Genomic DNA, 18,114 nt, shown 5'->3' with positions numbered 1-18,114 from the left:
ACGTGATAGGGGTGTAAACCACAAGTATATCAGAATACAATATTACATAGATTCTTTGGACAACGATAGGATATTTGCTGCTATTACAAAGTCTGCAACAATATATCGATTCAATTCAGGGGTCTACGATCGATATGAGACAGTATCATATTATGCTCATTTAACACCATCAGCACAATAGCTACAAAATTGTATACATCTCAAATGGCTATTAAGACTTTTTAAGGGCCTTACTTTTCCCTAAATTGATTGATCAATTTTTACTTTTCAAGTCCCCGCGGATACCCTGAATAAAGCAGGCCTGCTTGGTACTTTTGATGGATGGTTGTAAAGATAACGGCGCCTTTTTTCCCCGCTAGACCAGAATGAGAGTCAGGGGAGCCAGACTCTCTCCTGCGCTGGTACAGCGCGAAACGCAGACAGTCTGGCAAGCGAGACTACGTGGAAGGTTATCCACTGAAGATTACTGTAACAATTAATTTCATTACACACATCATTTCAATGACTTTTCCAAACTTTCTAAGGATTTTACTAATACTACAACTTTTCCAGCCCTGGAAAACTAGCTGTTGAAATTCCATGACTTTTCCAGCTTTTCCATGACCGTGGGAACCTTGATTGTACCTGGACAAACGTGCTGCAAGAAATACCCCTTTCTGAGGAGCTACTCTTTGAAATAAAGTGCCCTCAATCACTCATACTGTAGATAATGACTTTGTCAACAGCTCTGTATGGCTTTCACTGGTGTGGATCAGACGATGATGCTGACAGGCAGAGAGCGCCCTCTGCTGGAGATTACGACAGTGCAGTCGAGGTTATAGGCAGATCGATGGTGGAAAACCACCAGGGGTGTTTAGTAGCGGTGGGGTGGTCGATACGGCATAGTATCACGATATTATTTTTGTGTGCCAATATATCGCATCACACGTTGAATCGCATTGAGAGCCTGAACAGGCGTTAATGACCCATATCAGCTGGCGGTGCAGTTTCTGCAGGCAGATGAATGGAAATTCCTCTGTGCAGAAAACATACCATGGAGAAGGTAAACACTGTCCATTTGCTTATATTAGCAAAATGATGATACAAAGTGGGTTGAAAATCGGCAAAGCCTTCCTTTAAGTATCGTGATCATATTTTATCGTGTGGACTGGTATTTAGAGTATCAGAGCATCGATCAGTGAAACGAACACTGAAATATATATAGGATGATAGGGTAACAGCAGGCTATACCCACCTGCACAATTATCACTACTATAGTGAGAACCTGTCTAATCTTAGCTGATGTGCTTTTTGAGAAATTGCTCCCCTTTTAATCAAATACAAATCGCTTTATGATATATTCATATCGTAAAAGTTGTTTCAACAAATTGCAGGGATTGCCAGCCATTTTCAACCTTCAAATGAGCAGCATTACCATCGGTCTAACCTGACAACTGTACTTACATCCATTACCTTGACAAAAAACTTTACTTACATCCATTACCTTGACAAAAAAAATTAAGCAAAGCCCCAAGTTTTGACGAACAGTGACGAAAGAGACACGTGTTCTGCAGTGTTAATCATTTATTTACCTCCCAAAAAAGACGAAAGATAATGCAAAAGGTGTGAGCATGCAGTGATTCATGAGCAAGTATGTCATGAAGTAGACGGCATTAAAAGAGACCATAAATATTTTCAGTATCGTCCACCAGGCATGGTTTTATGTCAGGCCTTGCTGCTACACATCTCCCCCAAATCCTCCTTTTGCTTCTACAGACTGACAGATTTGCAGATCTCCGCGATGGTGTTCTGCAGCTTCTTCACCGAGTCATTCACCAGTCGGAAGCTGTGGTGGAAGCTGCCCGGCCCCTCCTTCACCCAGGCCGCCTGGAGCTCTGCAACCCACCTCAGGATCCCATCCAGCTGCTCCTGCACCTCCCTCTGCTCCTCCAGCTCGGCCTGCAGGGCCTGCCTGGCGCACACTTCAGCCTCGTAGGCCGCCTGCAGCTCTGCAAGAGACGCCTCCAGCCTCAACACCTCCTGGACGGAGCGGGACACACGTCACAGTGGACAGACAATCTCAGGAGCTTATAAGAAAACTGAGGACATTAGTTATATGATAATATATATATATATATATATATATAATGATTTTGTTTTGCTGATATGGTGTATGTTATGCTGTGATTTAGTTTTATTACTGCGGCGTTGGCGTATGTTGTACTGTATAATGTATCATTTGTGTGTCTTGTAAGCCCATGAGGGCTGGGCACTGTCAAGTGCATGACACATTTAATAAAAAATCAATCAATCAATCAAATATATATATATATATAAACAAAAGAAGGTACCACCACACACTGAAGTATAGCTTTACTGTGATTTATTCATTAAACAACGTGTTTCGCTGTAGCAGCTTCATCAGGTTTGCTCATGAGCTAACCTGATGAAGCTGCTACAGCGAAACACGTTGTATATACACGTTGTTGTATGTATGTATATATATATATATATATACCTTTATTTATACAGGGAAGGCCCTTGAGAGCAAGCTCTCATTTACAAGGACGCCCTACAGCTAGTGCATTTAGACATAAACAAGAGTCTGATAGCTCCTTTAAGGATGCCAGTTAGGACATGGGCATCCCTTTTACGGCATCCACCACCACATCTTTAGCAAAATCAGGAATACACTTTTAAACACATTTGAACCAGCTGAACTCTGCTGGTCAGTCTCCTCTAGTCTGTGACCCCTGCCTCCATTTGGCTCTGTTAAGTGCATGTATTCTGAAGTTACAGGACTATTGTTACTAACGTTACCTGTATGCCTTGAGGGAACTTTAGGTGCGACTGGTCCTCGGGCAGCAGGACATTTGTAGGTACCGAGAAGCAGCTGGAGAGGAGCAGCGACTCCATCCGACCCGACAGAAGCTTGAAGCGCTGTTCGAGGAACTGCTGCAGCTTGTGGCTGCACGCCCTGGCCTGGGAGCGGTGCTCCTCGGCCCTGTGCGGGTGAGCGTTGTTTAGCTGTCTCACGCACACCTCCTCCACGAGGGCTAAAATGTCAGTCAGGCAGCTATGGAAGGCGCTGTAGATTCTCAGCATGCATGTCTGCGGGGTGTAGCCGAAGAACTGCACGTCGTACATGTTGTTTAAGGCCGAGGGAGAAAGATTGTCCTCTTCGTCAACTTGACGGGCGTCCATCTCCTCCTGTGTTTCCCGCGCCATATTGAAGCATCGACGTGCAGATCAGATCAGATGTTACGGCAAATTATGACATCATGACGTACTACGTATAATTTCCCCTACCAAAGGGCATGCGCGCCGCTTTCCCCCTTCCCCACTTCCTCTACGGCTTCGGGTTCTCGAGAGGTCTGTTGATAGCGACTGCTTCCACACGTGCAGTTATTTCTACAGTAAATTCCTCCATTTGGGACACACGTATAATCTCAGGCTGGTTTGTTAGATAGGTAAAGTAGCCGTCAATGTTGGCGCTTGGTTTTAGGATTGCGCAGCCACTTGCACGATAGGTCATAGGTTACGACTTGGAACTTTAGCCGGCTTCACTCTAGTTAGCATGGTGTTAGCTAGCTCTTGCGTCCACTTTGTTGTTGTGTTGCTAACGTTAGCTAGCTAGCAACAACACTTTGCTAAGCTGGCTAACGCAGATCATTATTGTGATACGTATGCAATGCTAGCACTCGGTTATGAGGGAAAGATGGGGGTACGCCTGTGTCTCACTAGAGAACAAAAAGTATTATGTTCCCTGTCATCTTCTCGCCAGGTTGAAAGCCGACAACCATGGGGGCATATCTGTCGCAACCCAATACGACCAAGACCTCTTCCGATGGCGGCAATAGCAACATGAGCTACGGCTTCTCTGCCATGCAGGGCTGGCGTGTCTCCATGGAGGTGAGATGGAAAAATGAGGGAACTGGTGGTGGAAGTCGTACCCAATTTTCTTGTACACAGAAAATACTGAAAAATGTCTGATTCTGATAACTTATTGATGCAGGGGTAATGAGTTGTTAGACTTTTTGTATCCATGGAATGTAGCGTTAGCTGGCTCAGCCGCTGGTATTTTTCCAAAGTAATGTAAGGCTGTGACTTGTATCTCTACACTGCGCTAACGTTAGCTGAACTAGCTTTTCTCTAATCATCACGATTCAGCTAAAGTGGCTGGCTGTGATTTCCAAAATTCCGAAAGTTTTTGATATGCTCAGTTATAACCAGTTGCCCACAATTTCACCAGATAGTTTGTTGCTGGTGCCTGCATCGATCTCGTCAGAGCTTAACTGGAACGTTTGGTAAAGAAAGTATTTGACTGCAGCTGACATATATGTAATGAGGATGCTTTGTTGGGATTGGAGGGCCTTTTTTTTTTACACATTGTTTGTTGGTCTCATTCAAGTACTGTATATGTCGCTCTCCCTGTGTGAACCCAACACTATCTGCCATTGTTTACAATTAACCGTAATGCACCAGCTCTGAGCAGAATAACATTGGGTAAAAATAATAATAAATCAAATTGCCTTTTGCAAGACCTGGTTGTAAGGTGTTTATTTTGTATTAAGCTTACATCAGAGCGATTTGGTAAAGGACATGTATTAGTCATGCCACAAATAATGCCACAAAATGTATTGCTGATTAGAGAATACAAACTGACATTTAGAATTTGTGACCTGCCATGTCATCTCTATTTTGATGTTTATTGTTGTTTGTTTGCTGTGTCATAGGATGCTCACAATTGTATCCCAGAGCTTGATGATGAGACAGCCATGTTTGCTGTGTATGATGGACATGGAGGTAACACCCACGCACATAGTCTTGTATTTATACTTTTCAACGCCTGCCATTTTACTGCATTCATTCACTAACGTCTAATATTTCACGGTACATATTTGACTTACCCAAACACTCTACTGCTAACACTGAAATAAAAAGCTGTTAAGAAAATCATGTCTTTTCAAGAAACTATGACTTCTTCCAAATCTTCTAAAAACTTCTTCCTCACACTTGCCGTCACAAACTTGCCAATCAGAGATGTGAATGTCATCTTCCTCCCCATTTTAGGAACACAACATACTTCATACTGCTTCCCTCTTTTCTTCATACTGCTTCCCTGTTTTCTCATATATATATATATATATATATATATATATATATGTGTGTGTGTGTGTGTGTGTGTGTGTGTGTGTGTGTGTGTGTGTGTGTGTGTGTGTGTGTGTATACCTGTGCTGAGCATTCATTACCCTTTCTGTTCCCCTCTAGGTGAGGAGGTCGCCCTGTACTGTTCAAAGTACCTTCCTGACGTCATCAAGGAGCAGAAGAACTACAAAGATGGCAAACTGCAGAAGGTGAGCAGCCATAGAAACCACAGCATTATGTGTTTAAATTTAATAGGGCGACAGTTGCTGTATTCCTCATCTTCCTTCTCCCCAAGATTCAATGGTGCCATTTCCATTTGGAATTGAATTCTTCATGTTGAACCAGAAGTAATTTGTCACTAGTTTTGTGCCCTTTACATGCTTCATCCTCACAGACATGCACAATGTGATGACATTTATGTAGGATAGAGGTGTTCATGGGTCCAAAATTACAGACCTGGACCCAATTTGACCAGTCTATTGTAATTAGAAAGCTGAGACACGTACCCGTACAGACCCGATAAATGTCAGACCCGGCTCGGACCCAGAGTCACTTCTTTTGAGTGGACCCAAAAGCCGGCCAGGTCCGGATCAAGTCCTTGGGTATTCCCGGGGGTTCGGCCATACCCGAAGACCCCTAGTAGGTTCAAGTGCTCATTTTTCCAATAAGTTAGTTTTTAATTAGTTAATTGACCATATAAAAACAAGGGCTGATTGACAGCTGTGACAGCCACTCACCGCATTTCACTGTCAAGAGACCTGAGACCTGTGGCAATCTGACCCGGACCTGGAGTCACTTCTTTTGAATGGACCCGAATACCGGAGTTGGGTCCACGGGTATTTGGGTGTTTTGGGCATACCCGAAGACCTCTCCTTGTAAGATGAGCTGAAAACGACACATAATTTAATTTATTTTTTATAATTTATTCCTAGCACATTCTTACAACTCTTTGTGTACTGTTGTTTGTACAGTATCTATTAGGGATGGGCGGGAGTACTCGAGTACTCGTTCATAATAGGAGAGTACTCGAGTATTTAAATTGGTTAAAATGCCCATCCCTAGTATCTATATTGCGGTTGGGTTTGCTCAGCTGTGTGTCTGTCTTACCTTTCCGTTCTCGCCAGGCTCTGGAGGATGCTTTCCTGTCCATCGACAGCAAAATGACCACAGAGGAAGTCATCAAGGAGCTGGTCCAGATCGCTGGACGTCCCACTGAGGAGCCGCCCAGTGAGAAGGTGGCAGAGGAGGATGATTGTGAGTAGAAAACTGACAGTAAGCTGTAGTAATGCGTATAGAAAAATGATACCTATGATTATCACCATACCAGTATTCAGTTTTAAGGCTCAAACGATTTACAAACCTTTCACATGCTCGATTCTAACATTCAAAAGTGGATTGTGAAGAATAAAAATTGTTTGGTATTTTTCAGTGAAGCATCGCCCCACACCTCATATTGAAAACCAGAATAATGCAATAAACAAGGAAAGTGGTGATAAAGTTGTAACTAAAACGATAGCACAGCGAACCGAAATATCAGACAAAGGACTGACTAAAAGAGAAGGGTTTGTGCTGCTTAGTTTGTGGTAAAAACAGTGATGTAAAAACCTGATGACAGAACTAGGGCTGCGACTAATGATTATTTTAATTATTGATTCATCTGTTGATTATTTTCTCGATTAATCGATTAGTTGTTTGGTCTAGAAAATGGTAGCAAATGATGATCAGTGTTTCCCAAAGCCCAAGATGATGCCCTCAAATGTCTTGTTTTGTCCACAACTCAAAGATAATGGCTGGGTTTCCCAAAAGCTTCTTTGCGCTAAGAAGCTAATTCAACCCTTCTTAAGGCCCCCTTAAGAAGCAAACGCGTTTCCCAATTGCTTCTTTACGAAGGCATGCGTTTCCCAAAAGCTTCTTAGCGCTAAGAAGCTTCTTTGACCCTTCTTAAGGCTCCCGTAAGAAGCCAACGAAGCCAACGCGTTTCCCGATTGCTTCTTAGCCTAAAATTATCTTCCAATTATCCTCCGTTAAGAAGGCTGCGTTTCCCAAAAGCTTCTTAGCGCTAAGATGATCTTTCGTTAAGAAGGTTTTGTAAGAAGGGTCTGGAGCCTTCTTAACACCTTCTTAATGACAAAACACTGGCAGATCCAGCCGCGTCAGGCAAAAGGAGATACTTGTGTCCACTGTTCCTCTTGTGTTTTTCCCTTTTTCCTTTCTTTCATGTACCCTTTAGTGTTTAAAATTAGGGAACACTTGAAAATCTCCCCTGTATGTATGGTTACTTGTGTTTTAAATGTTTTACCGTAGGCTATATTCCTCTAATCAGAATGGATTACTTTTATAATGTTGTGGATTTATATAGCACCTTTCACAGAACCCAAGGTCGCTTAAATTCTGTAGTGTTTCTCTGTTTTGTTGTATGCTGTGTATATAAAGCAATTTGAACTGCAGTCCATGTCTGAAATAAATAATGTTTAATAAAGTTTAACATGACCATGATTAGGTGTTAACAGTGTTTCTCAACCACTGAGTCGTGGCCCACTGCTGGGCTCAGAGTGCCATCAAGTGAGCCGCTCCAGTTAAGATGCTTCTTAAGAGCCTTCTATTTTTTTTATTTTTCTCGACTCTTAAGAAGGCGTTTGGGAAACACTTCTTTGGAGCCTTCTTAACTCCTTAAGAAGCTTCTTAACTCCTTAAGAAGCTTCTTAACTCTTAAGAAGCTTCTTTGTTGGGAAACTCAGCCAATATCAGTTTACTGTCATAGAGGAGTAAAGAAACCAGAAAATATTCACATTTAAGAAGCTGGAATCAGATAATTTTGACCTTTTCTCTTAAAATTGTACTCGTAAAGATTAATCGATTATCGGAATAGTTGTCGATTAATTCTCTATCGATCGATTAATCGTTGCAGCTCTAGACAGAACTCGTCTTTAAGTGTCTCTCACTCTTGCCTTTCTTGCTGTGAATGCTCTCTGCCCTTTCTCTGCAGTGGACACGGAGGAGGCAGCTTTGCTCCACGAGGAGGCCACTATGACCTTAGAGGAGCTGCTGGTTCGCTACGGCCAGAACCTCAGCGCTGCCAAACAAGCCAGGTAGTTCAATCATTCAATAAAATGTTCTAGTTTGCTACTCTGTATTATCTGCACTGTAAGTGCACCTCTTTTGGACACGTAGCATAGCATTCTTAAAGGTCCAGTGGTGCCACCATGGGGACATTTTCATCGCCCCACCACAGACATGGTTATATGTACCGGTAGTAATTATACTGTATTTGAATGAATGCATTGCCCATATCGTCGCTGTCGTTCCAGGACCTCGAATCTCCAAAACAGCAACTTTTCAGGAAGTTAAAAAAACCTGTTTGCTCTTAAAATACTGAACCAAACGTCGTCAAAGTTGGCACATGTCTTAATTATAGTTAGTTTCCCGCTGAATGTGTCATTACTTTATTAATGTCTTACCTGGATAAGCTCAAATGATGTTGTTTATATTATCAGTCCGAGTTGGAAGCACTCTTTCCCGGCCAGTCAGGCGGGAGAGAGTCGTATGCTCATGCACGAGCCCCAAGCTCCGGGCCGCGGGGGCGCGCGCAGCAGCAGCCCTCCTCGGCTCTCATGGCCGAGGCGGGGGCTTGGGTATGGGGTGAGAACAGTCTGACATAACGTAGCGTTAACGTTACTTTATTCTCGTCAGAAAACACTCCGATTTGCATGTTAAAAAACAAGTTTGCAGCCTAGGAATAACTGGAAAACATTTGATTGATCTATTAACGTCAGAGGAAGCCAGGATTAGTCAAAACGATATCAGAAATACACAGCACGTCTGCCGTGTGACTTTTCCGGGTTTATTGTCCTGCGTGGGGGGGTACAGATGGAGGTAGGGGACGAATTTCGAGGACGTGAAGGGTGACCAATGGCACTGATTTATGACAAAAAGTGAAAAAAGAGACATTCGAGGTCCTGGCACAACATATACACAATGATATACAGTATTTATCTACTGTAGCTCTGTCTTTATTTTGAGCTTTTGATCCAGGGCATGACAGAATACAGGTCTGATGCTGTAAAGGGTTGTTTATATTGTACACAATGGATTAAGGCAGAAATTTGCAATACATTAGTATTATTAGTATTAGTTCTCTCTGCAAGTCACAATTTTAAACAGTAAAAATACCCATATTTCAGATCAAATCAATTCCAGAAGATAACGGTTTCTTGAGTTTTGCTTGGATAAATCCTTCCATGATTTCTGTCCCCGGTGTTATGAAGCTGCTTGACCCCTCTTTATTTCCTGTGTTTTTTTGCCCTTAGTGCGGCGGCGAAGAAGGCCGCCTGCTGCCCTCACGCTGGAGAGAAGGAGGTAGAGGGCGGGGACACGGAGAAGAAGGAGGGGCTGAATGGAGAAGTGGACGAGGAGACCAATGGGAAGGCAAAGGCAGAAGGAGGAGGGGCAGCGGGCTCCAAGCTGCGAGCCTGCCGGAGAGCAGGAGGTGCTGGCAGTGGCGTGTCCTCAGGTATGGATCTGGTACTCGGTGCAAAAAGAAACACAGCCACCTTTTCAATCCTAACACCATCTTTTTTTAAATTAGGGTTTGAAAGTGTTTCTATGGTCTTATGGTCTTGAAATTGGTGCATGAGGGACCATAACAGCGATGCAAACTAGTCACCTTTGTGATGGTCAACTTTTTGATCTCAAAATAGGGCTCTTAAGTGAATGGTTCCTGAGTATGCCCTGGTATCTGTCAGCATTTTCACTCTCCATGAGTTTACATCCCACTTTACATTTTTGAATTGAGTTAGAATAATTATGTGATAGCAGCAATATTTTCTTTGTACGTGCAGATTGCAAACTTTAAAATCATAAAGATTGTTCTTTTCTAGGAATGCACCGATGTGAACATTTTATTTTGGCAGATACCGATAACAGATATGATTGCTGTATTTACAGCAAGGATTGGCTATACTCCTTTATGTAAAAGGGAGTCAGTGGGTTCTGCGATTTAAGTGGGTTCTGTGATTTTGGTCATGTTTTTGGTTACACTCGTGCCATTGTGATGTCACTGATGATGTCATAGACATTGTGACATCATCGTCTATGACATCGGTGAATCACAATGTCTATGACATCATCAGTGACATCACAATGTATATGACATCATCAGTGACATCACAATGTCTATGACATCATCAGTGACATCACAATGTCTATGACATCATCAGTGATAATCACAACATCAGTGTTGTCATTCGAGCGCATGCCAATAGAGCAGGCGCGACATGCAGCAAACCGAGCTGCGGGTGAGCGTATGCGAGCTGCAGTACCAGCTCGGCGAGCTCACCCGCTAGCGCGAGATGCCTATAGTAACCAATATTTACAGATGTTGATATGATCTGTATCAAAACAAATTTTACATACTGAAAAACACCTGTAAACACTGATTTGCAGAAGTAATGTCTTTATTTTCCAAAACATTTGGAAAAGCCCATAAATCATAGATTTACTGCATTGTTTCCTCTCAATATGAAAAGTTTGGCCGATACCTATACCCGATATTAGGATTGCTGTTATTTTGCTTATCGGACAGATGCGCACATGTGGGTGTGTCTGTGTGTGTGTCAGCACGGGCTAGTGGAGTTAACAGCACAGGAAACCATGCCTGTTTCCTGCCAACAACCCCACCTCTTTTCAATGTGTTAATACATCTTTGTTAAGTTTGCATTCACAGCCAAAAATGTCATAGCCGTTAGTCAAAGATGCATCACTCAAGGTAAAACAATTCTGCGCTCTCTGACCACCTCTCTCCTCCTGCTTGTCCCTTCCCCACTCCTTTCTTCTCCCCTCTGCTCCCGTCTCCGCTCTTCCTCCCCTAGCAGCAGCAGAGGGGTCAGAAGAAAAGGCTGCTAAGGTAGAAGGAGATGCAGGTCCCTCCTGCTCCTCCTCGGCCTGCCCGGAACCAGCGGACGGCAAGTCCAGGTTCTTTGACGATAGCGAGGAGTCCGAGGAGGGAGAAGAGGAGGAGGGCAGCGATGAAGAGGTGAGGGAGCGGGGCCAATAGGGTTATATGTGGTGACCGCATGCTGAGTGAGGTGGGTCAGCTAGGCACCAGCAAGGAACACATGAAGTTCTGTCAGCTGGTCTGATTATTGTGCTGAGACAATAAATGTATGTAGAGAGAATCACTGAATTGTTTTCAAAGCCTGGATGACGATCGAATATGGAGATTTATGGCAATCAACCTTGAATGGCCATTCATGATGCTTTTGTTGTCAAGGAGCAACAAAAGCATTTGAGACTCAACTCCACCACCTCTAGACAGTAATGTACCATTCTCTGTGGAATCAAATGAAAGTTTAGATGAGGAAAATCTTTGGAATTTTAGTTATAAGCTTATCTTCTGGATCCCAACCATCGATCAATGTCGGCTTTTTAGATACGTTTGTCTGTGTCTTCATCAGGACGGCAGCGAAGAGGAAGAGGGTGAGAGCAGCGACTTGGAGGAAGAGGAGGATACAGAGGACGGAGAGGAAGACTCTGAGGATGAAGACGAAGAGGATATGTCCCTACCTGGAATGGATGGCAAGGAGGAGGTGTGTGTCGGGGGGAGGGGGGACACTTTGCCATCTTTAAACTTGATCTCCTTATATTGGTCCTCACTAATACATGCTATGAGATGGCACCAAGTCTGTCTACTTAAACTGGCTGTGTGTCTCAGAGACGGGCTGAGGGAAGTCCCAAAATTCACCCACTGATGACGTCCTAGACGGGGATTTCCAACTCAATAGAAACTAGAACTGCTCTCTTCCTGGCCAAAGTCTGACTGCCCGCCTCCGGGCGGAGACAAGAATCCAGCAAGAGAGCGGCTGCAGTTGGACACAATGGTTAAAAATGGCAAAGTGCTCCTTCATTGAAGGCATAATTGCAGTACAAACTCCTGCAAGCAGTGTCAACAAAATAGAGCTCCTAATTTCGGGGGATATATAGGTTGCTTTGGTTCTGATTATTTTCAGTTCGCTGACTAGTAAAACCACAGGTTTCTACTGTTGCCTGCAATTTGGGGTCAAGTGCCTTGCTCAAGGGCATCTCGACTGCACAGGGTGGGGGTGGGGGAGTGTTACTTGTTCCCTTTCTGAACCACATTTCCCCGTCTGGTCCAGCAATCAAGCCGGCCATCTCCTTGTGACTGGCACATGCCTGTTCTCTAAGCTCAGCCCTGCTGATGTTTGCTGTCATCAGAGATGGAAAGTACTCAAGTAAAATTACTCGAGTACATGTACTTTTTTGAGGATTTGTACTTTTTAAGTATTATTTTTTTAATCACAGTGTCAGAGTGTGTAGCTCTGTGTTGATTTGTCATAAGCCTCATTTGGCACTCTTTTGGAAAATAGTCACAGTCCGAAAAGGCTATGTGATGATCATAATGTTTTTAGCCAAGCAAGCAGCACAGGTACATGGAAAGAGCGCGTGGTGCTAATATTTTGTATGGAATGGAGGTTTCAGAACTCACTCTCTCTTTCTCTATGTGCAGCCTGGCTCGGACAGCGGCACCACAGCTGTAGTGGCTCTGATCCGAGGGAAGCAGCTGATCGTGGCAAACGCTGGAGACTCTCGCTGCGTGGTGTCTGAGCGCGGTAGGTCCTCACCCGTTTACATTGTAACGTTTTTTTAATTGAAATTGGGGAATTTGTGAGAATCAAGCAATATGTTTAGAATTTCTAAGGAAATACTGAATGTGTCATTTGAATCTGCCAGCTCTCATTTCAGGAATATGTCATGGTTGTTTCTGCGTTATTGATGATTTACCTTGAATAGCGTTTATTGCATAAACTCGGGTTGATTGATGGTAGTGGTAATTTAATCAGTTTATATTTTGGTTGTCATGTTGCTAAATCTTGATTGCAATTATGTAACACTTCCCTCGATAATCAGGTGGCATGGTCAGCAGCCTTGTTCCAGGTGTTTTAATCAATACCTAATAGCATGCAATTGATTTTGATTGAATTATCTTTCTTGTTGTGTGGCTGTAGGCAAAGCTGTAGACATGTCATATGACCACAAGCCAGAGGACGAGCTGGAGCTAGCTCGCATCAAGAACGCCGGAGGGAAAGTTACCATGGATGGACGGGTCAACGGTGGACTAAACCTCTCCAGAGCAATTGGTGTGTGTGTGTGTGTGTGTGTGTGTGTGTGTGTGTGTGTGTGTGTGTGTGTGCTGCACGCGCGGGCAGCCTCCAACTTCGTCACTTAAGGAATCAGATTTTCTTGAACTTAAATAGTGAAAAACAACTGGGCTACTAATATCAAACTTCCACACTAACTCTCTCTCTCACGTGTTGACTGTGACCCCCCCCCCCCCCTCTCTCAGGTGACCATTTCTATAAGAGGAATAAGGCGCTGCCCCCAGAAGAGCAGATGATCTCGGCGCTGCCAGATCTCAAAGTGTTGACGCTGAACGAGGACCATGACTTCATGGTCATTGCCTGTGATGGCATCTGGTGGGTAGCAGTGCTGCTGGTGGCAGTGTGTCCCACCAGTTGATTATTCCTTCAAATTCATGACCGTCTTTCAAATTTGGCAGTTGATTTCTTGAATTGTTTAACATGTATTTTGCTTGAACAAAACGATAGCCCTACAAAGTAAACTGTCTTGAATTCAAGCTAAGCAGTTACATTTATTTGATGCGCCGTAAGACTGTGTGTGTGCTAGTCATGATGACTTGAATTGAAACGACCCTTAAAACACGCTGTAAGCGGTTGTCAAACACCGTCTACACCGGAGTTTGGTTTCCTTTTGGTTTTCCATTTACCTGTCCATTAACTCTGGTTCCACACCTCTCTGTCTGTGTGCAGGAATGTATTGAGCAGCCAGGAGGTGGTGGACTTCATCAGTGAGAGGATCAAACCGGACCAGAGTGGCAAAGCCAGACCCCTGACATCCATAGTGGAAGAGGTAAGAGAGGTTCTGTTATGGACGCATGAAGGGCGTTTTCACACCTGCCCTTTTGGTCTGGTTAAATCGGACTCATTTTGCTCCTTGGTGCGATTCGTTTGGGCAGGTGCGAACACAGCAATTGCACTCAGGTATGGACCAAAACAACCGCACCAAGACCCTTTAGAGGAGGTGGTCTCGGTCCCAAACGAACTCTGGAGCGTTTTTTTTATGGTGGGTGATCCGACCCAGCTACAAACTCATCAACTGATTCGGACCAGAACAAACAAATTATAGGGTGTGAAAATGCCATAACACTATAGAATATTTGGGCTGATACCAGGCTAAAACAGAATTTCCCAGAGTAAAACCTGGTCCGAAGAAACGGATATGAATTTTTCCCCTCATTGGAGGATGTTCTAATCCAGGGGTTCCCAACCTTTTTTGCACCGTGGACCGGGTCTCCTGTTTGACTTGAAGCTGTTCTGTGCTTGCAGCAGCATAACTGTAGATGTCTTTGTCTCTCTCTTTCCCTTCTCCCTTGGTGGTAACCAAGGGAGAAGCCAACCCCTAACCCTCCTCTCTCTTTCTCTCTATTTACGATCGGGTCCTCTCCCTTTCTCTATTATTTTACCGTCGGGTTGGTTGTCATAGCGTTAGAGCGATATCATATCAGATAATCCAAACTCACCTCTTGGCAGCACCATACTTTCAACCTAGGTTGACATCATGCCATTCCCCCCCCTTCAGTTCAGGCCCTGCCACTGACTTTCTCCTCATCCACATAGTCTGTCTGATCACTGCAATTTTCCTAAGAGGCTCGCTGTTGGCTTTCTGACTTGGTTTGTGGTTGTTTTGAATCATGTAAACATTAAAAAATCCTTAGCAACACGTAACTAGCCTGTATACTACTGCACTGTACTGTACAGTACGACAAACCCTGTGACATCATGCGTGGATGCAAATAAAGATGGCGGCACACTAGTCTACAAATACAGCACAAAGGCATTTTCAAACATTTTATTTTCTCAACAATGGCTTACTTTTATAATGTAATTTTGATTGTAGTACATCTTAGTAATACACAAAGCTCTGTGTAGTTGTCTATTTGCATTGTTTCATGTCCTCTTTAATGTGTGAGAATTAAAGCCATAAACTGATGCGCTGATATGACTTATTGCTGCAGGCAACTTGGCATAGTCATATTAGACTGGCAAGACAATTGCTCAAGTCTATGACATCATCAGTGACATCACAATTGCTCGAGTGTAACCAAAATCGGAGAACGCACTTACTCCCATTTATATCAAAAAGATGTATGTCAGCTGTGTGTTGTAAGATAGGGGAGGTCCAAATGGTATTAACAGGATGTTATCAGTTATTCAAACTAAAACATAGGTGCTGTTGATTGCATGGTTGTTAGTTTGCCTATTAAAATTTAATTTATTTTAGTCATAAAACCCCCTCCTCTCCTTCCGGCAGCTGTTGGACCACTGTTTGGCCCCTGACACATCTGGAGACGGAACAGGATGTGACAACATGACTTGCATGATCATTACCTTCCGGTCACACCCCTCCTCCGCACCCAGCCAATCGGACGACACAAAAAAGAGGAAGCACCAGGAGGAGGCCAAGGGGATAGAGCTGGAGAAGAATGGAAAGGACAGCAAAAAGGCTAAAAGTGACTGAAGGAAGAACTGTCCCAGAGGGAGCAGCTGGTCCCATGCTACCCCAGAAACACATTCTGTTGAAAATTAAATCCTTGCCTCACAAAGGTTAAATCCACCTCGAAAACTGAATTTACACATGCTATACTTATGCCGAGAGATTAATTGAACCAATATCATAGGTATTATTTTCTTTTGAATGCTGTTTTTAGGTGGATTTTCACTTTAATGTCCCCCTTGATTTTTTTTCTCTCTTTTGTTTGGTGGTGTTGGAAAGATGCTGGACTAAACTTTACTTCCTGTAATCCACAGAAACAGAAGAGGCCTAAATAGCACATCATTCTCCATGTGTCATGTACAGAAGGAAATGTAGACCGTAGCCAACAAAAATGGGTGTTATGTAATATTACTAAACACATTTTACATGATGCCTCATCATCACTGGAGATATTCTCTGCGTTCTTCTAACACTACAGAGTTTCCAGTAATGGAACTTTGAGGATAGCTCCAGTAGTGATCAATGTAGTGATCAAGGTCGCTGTTCACGTTTCACACATTTGCATTTTCATTGTGCATTTTGCAACATTGAAGTGCCCAGTTAGTTACGTAGTTAGTTACGTCGGGTGATGCATTTCCTGCATCTCCAGCAAGAACACTCTTGTGGGTGTAATTGTCACAAGAAGGTGCCATACAATCTATGGATTGCTTTCTCGGTTGCCATTTTTGAATCCCCAAATAAATCCAACCCTTAACACGAGGAGCCCAAAATGGCTGCAGACAGGCGTTTCGGCATCCAGTAGACAAACAATAGAAAGATCCATATTGCCCCTTGAAGGGAAGAATGGGAGACACAATCCTCACGGGGAGGCCAAATTTAGGATGCGTCAAGCAGTGAGAATAGTGTATTGGTGCAATCTCTAGTGGACCACGATGTTGCACTGTTACTCCATTTCATATTCCTCTCCAATGTTGCTATCCAACCTGAGTTTCTGTGAGTGACTCTTATGAACTCGACTCCCTCCCAGAAGGGGGAACTGAAGGATTGTGGGTACTTGCCCAGTCGCTATAGTTTGTTGCCATTTCTCTTTTTTTTTTCTTCTTCTTTCTCAACAATTCACATTCTGGCAAGTGATGACAATTTTTAACGATGTGCTATTTTCTTGCTCCTGTCCCTCCCCTGGCTTGTTGGTCACATAACATTGACCGTAGATTGCACCCTGCTTCTCTCTCATGACATCCTGCTTTGTGAATCATGACCTCATGATTTTGCCCTAGCCTCAGACTGAGGAGGATGCTATCTAGGGGTTTGTGGGCTAGTACACATTTCATCTTCAAAATAAGATGGCAGGCTTACGGAAGGAAGTCTCAGGCTTGTAACAATTTTCCCATGTAGAGGGAGCCAAGTTGTCCCTTTTGCTGCCCTTAAACACTGCAGTGGCAGGAAGTCCTGAGACTTACCTTCCTCTGTGCCATTTTTTAAAGACCGACCTCTAGGAAGTAAAGGGTATTTCCACTCAAATGTTTTTTTTCCCCACCCCTTCTCCGTTTGTGTTCAATCAGTCTGACCGGTTTTTAAAAATCCTTTTTGTGAGCACATTCTGAAAATCCCTGATGTTGGACTATGGAGAAGACACTTGACGCAGTGTGGAAATACCCTTTAACGTCCAGAGCACGAAGGCAGTGGAACTGTTCAAATCATTTATTTGGTGTCTTCTTTATTTGCTTATGCCCATTTAAACCATGTTGTGTGACTAAGTCTGTTTCTAGTGTACTATCTCCTCGTCAACATGCCATCTTTTTCTGTACATAGTTTTTTCAATACTTGTAACTGAAGAAAAACAAATTGCATTATCTTTGTAATTGTGACTCAATGTGACATTTTTGGTGCATACTCTTTTGACACCAGTATGTAAGTACATACAAATACATTTTTTTAAATAACGTGAATTCCTGTCTGCTTCTTTACAAAACTTTAAAAAAAATCGGAAAAAATGTTTTCTTTGCATTTTCTTTTACGTTTTGGCCCGAGTGAAATGTTATGTGGTCTCTCCTGTTTTTAAATATATCTGAACCGTTTGGTTTGAACAAGTAAAACTATTTTTATACGTGTTTTACGAAATGTCTATGGGAAAATAAATGGTGGATGAAAATCCCTGGTACAGTGCTGAAGCAGGAAGTGACGTTCCACTTTGGCTCTATACTGTATGTTCAGCCAACACTGTAGGCTACTACATACATAAAGAGTTTGGAGAAGATCTCTATTGATGTCCCTTGTAGCACACACAGGCTGTGCGCACACAGACACGCCTGCAGGTGGCAGCAAAGACGTGAAGCGGTGTTCCACTCCTTACAAGGATGGGCAACTAGTAGACCTATAGGAAGAGTTTGCAGGCCTTTC

General features: G+C 43.3%; 2 protein-coding genes across 5 annotated transcripts; one reads left to right on the top strand and one right to left on the bottom strand.

Moving 5' to 3' along the window:
- Positions 1-1,577: 1,577 nt before the first annotated feature.
- mis12 (MIS12 kinetochore complex component) lies at positions 1,578-3,188 on the bottom strand. Its single transcript, XM_083650808.1, has 2 exons — positions 2,800-3,188; positions 1,578-2,019 (listed from the first exon to the last, which is right to left on the bottom strand). Exons 1-2 carry the CDS (start codon positions 3,181-3,183, stop codon positions 1,750-1,752), a joined length of 654 nt encoding a protein of 217 aa, XP_083506934.1. The 5' UTR covers positions 3,184-3,188; the 3' UTR covers positions 1,578-1,749.
- Positions 3,189-3,307: 119 nt separating this feature from the next.
- On the top strand, positions 3,308-17,657 carry ppm1g (protein phosphatase, Mg2+/Mn2+ dependent, 1G). Of its 4 annotated transcripts, none has more exons than XM_083650863.1 (14): positions 3,308-3,351; positions 3,764-3,891; positions 4,716-4,785; positions 5,251-5,336; positions 6,252-6,381; positions 8,114-8,216; positions 9,435-9,637; positions 10,995-11,158; positions 11,580-11,711; positions 12,650-12,752; positions 13,149-13,280; positions 13,487-13,616; positions 13,971-14,070; positions 15,532-17,657. In XM_083650863.1, the coding sequence occupies exons 2-14, from the start codon at positions 3,781-3,783 to the stop codon at positions 15,736-15,738; spliced, it is 1,671 nt and encodes a 556-aa protein (XP_083506989.1). In that variant the 5' UTR covers positions 3,308-3,351; positions 3,764-3,780; the 3' UTR covers positions 15,739-17,657. The 4 variants fall into 4 exon arrangements, with proteins under 4 accessions (XP_083506989.1, XP_083506991.1, XP_083506988.1 ...); XM_083650865.1 differs by lacking the exon at positions 3,308-3,351 and adding an exon at positions 3,355-3,449 and having other exon boundaries at positions 10,998-11,158; XM_083650862.1 differs by lacking the exon at positions 3,308-3,351 and adding an exon at positions 3,355-3,449.
- Positions 17,658-18,114: the final 457 nt, after the last annotated feature.

The sequence above is a fragment of the Poromitra crassiceps genome (assembly GCF_964638095.1).
Source record: "Poromitra crassiceps genome assembly, chromosome: 14".
In the NCBI taxonomy this organism is placed as follows: Eukaryota; Metazoa; Chordata; class Actinopteri; order Beryciformes; family Melamphaidae; genus Poromitra; species Poromitra crassiceps.
The sequence above is the reverse complement of the archived record's forward strand: the minus strand, read 5'-3'. Positions and strand labels throughout refer to the sequence as shown.

Coding starts and splice junctions, on each gene's coding strand:
- mis12 (XM_083650808.1), bottom strand. CDS start 3,183: ATGGACGCCCGTCAAGTTGACGAAGAGGACAATCTTTCTCCCTCGGCC. Junction 2,020..2,799: donor AGTTCCCTCAAGGCATACAG/GTAACGTTAGTA, acceptor CGCTCCGTCCAG/GAGGTGTTGAGGCTGGAGGC.
- ppm1g (XM_083650863.1), top strand. CDS start 3,781: ATGGGGGCATATCTGTCGCAACCCAATACGACCAAGACCTCTTCCGAT. Junction 9,638..10,994: donor TGGCAGTGGCGTGTCCTCAG/GTATGGATCTGG, acceptor TTCCTCCCCTAG/CAGCAGCAGAGGGGTCAGAA. Junction 12,753..13,148: donor CTGCGTGGTGTCTGAGCGCG/GTAGGTCCTCAC, acceptor GTGTGGCTGTAG/GCAAAGCTGTAGACATGTCA.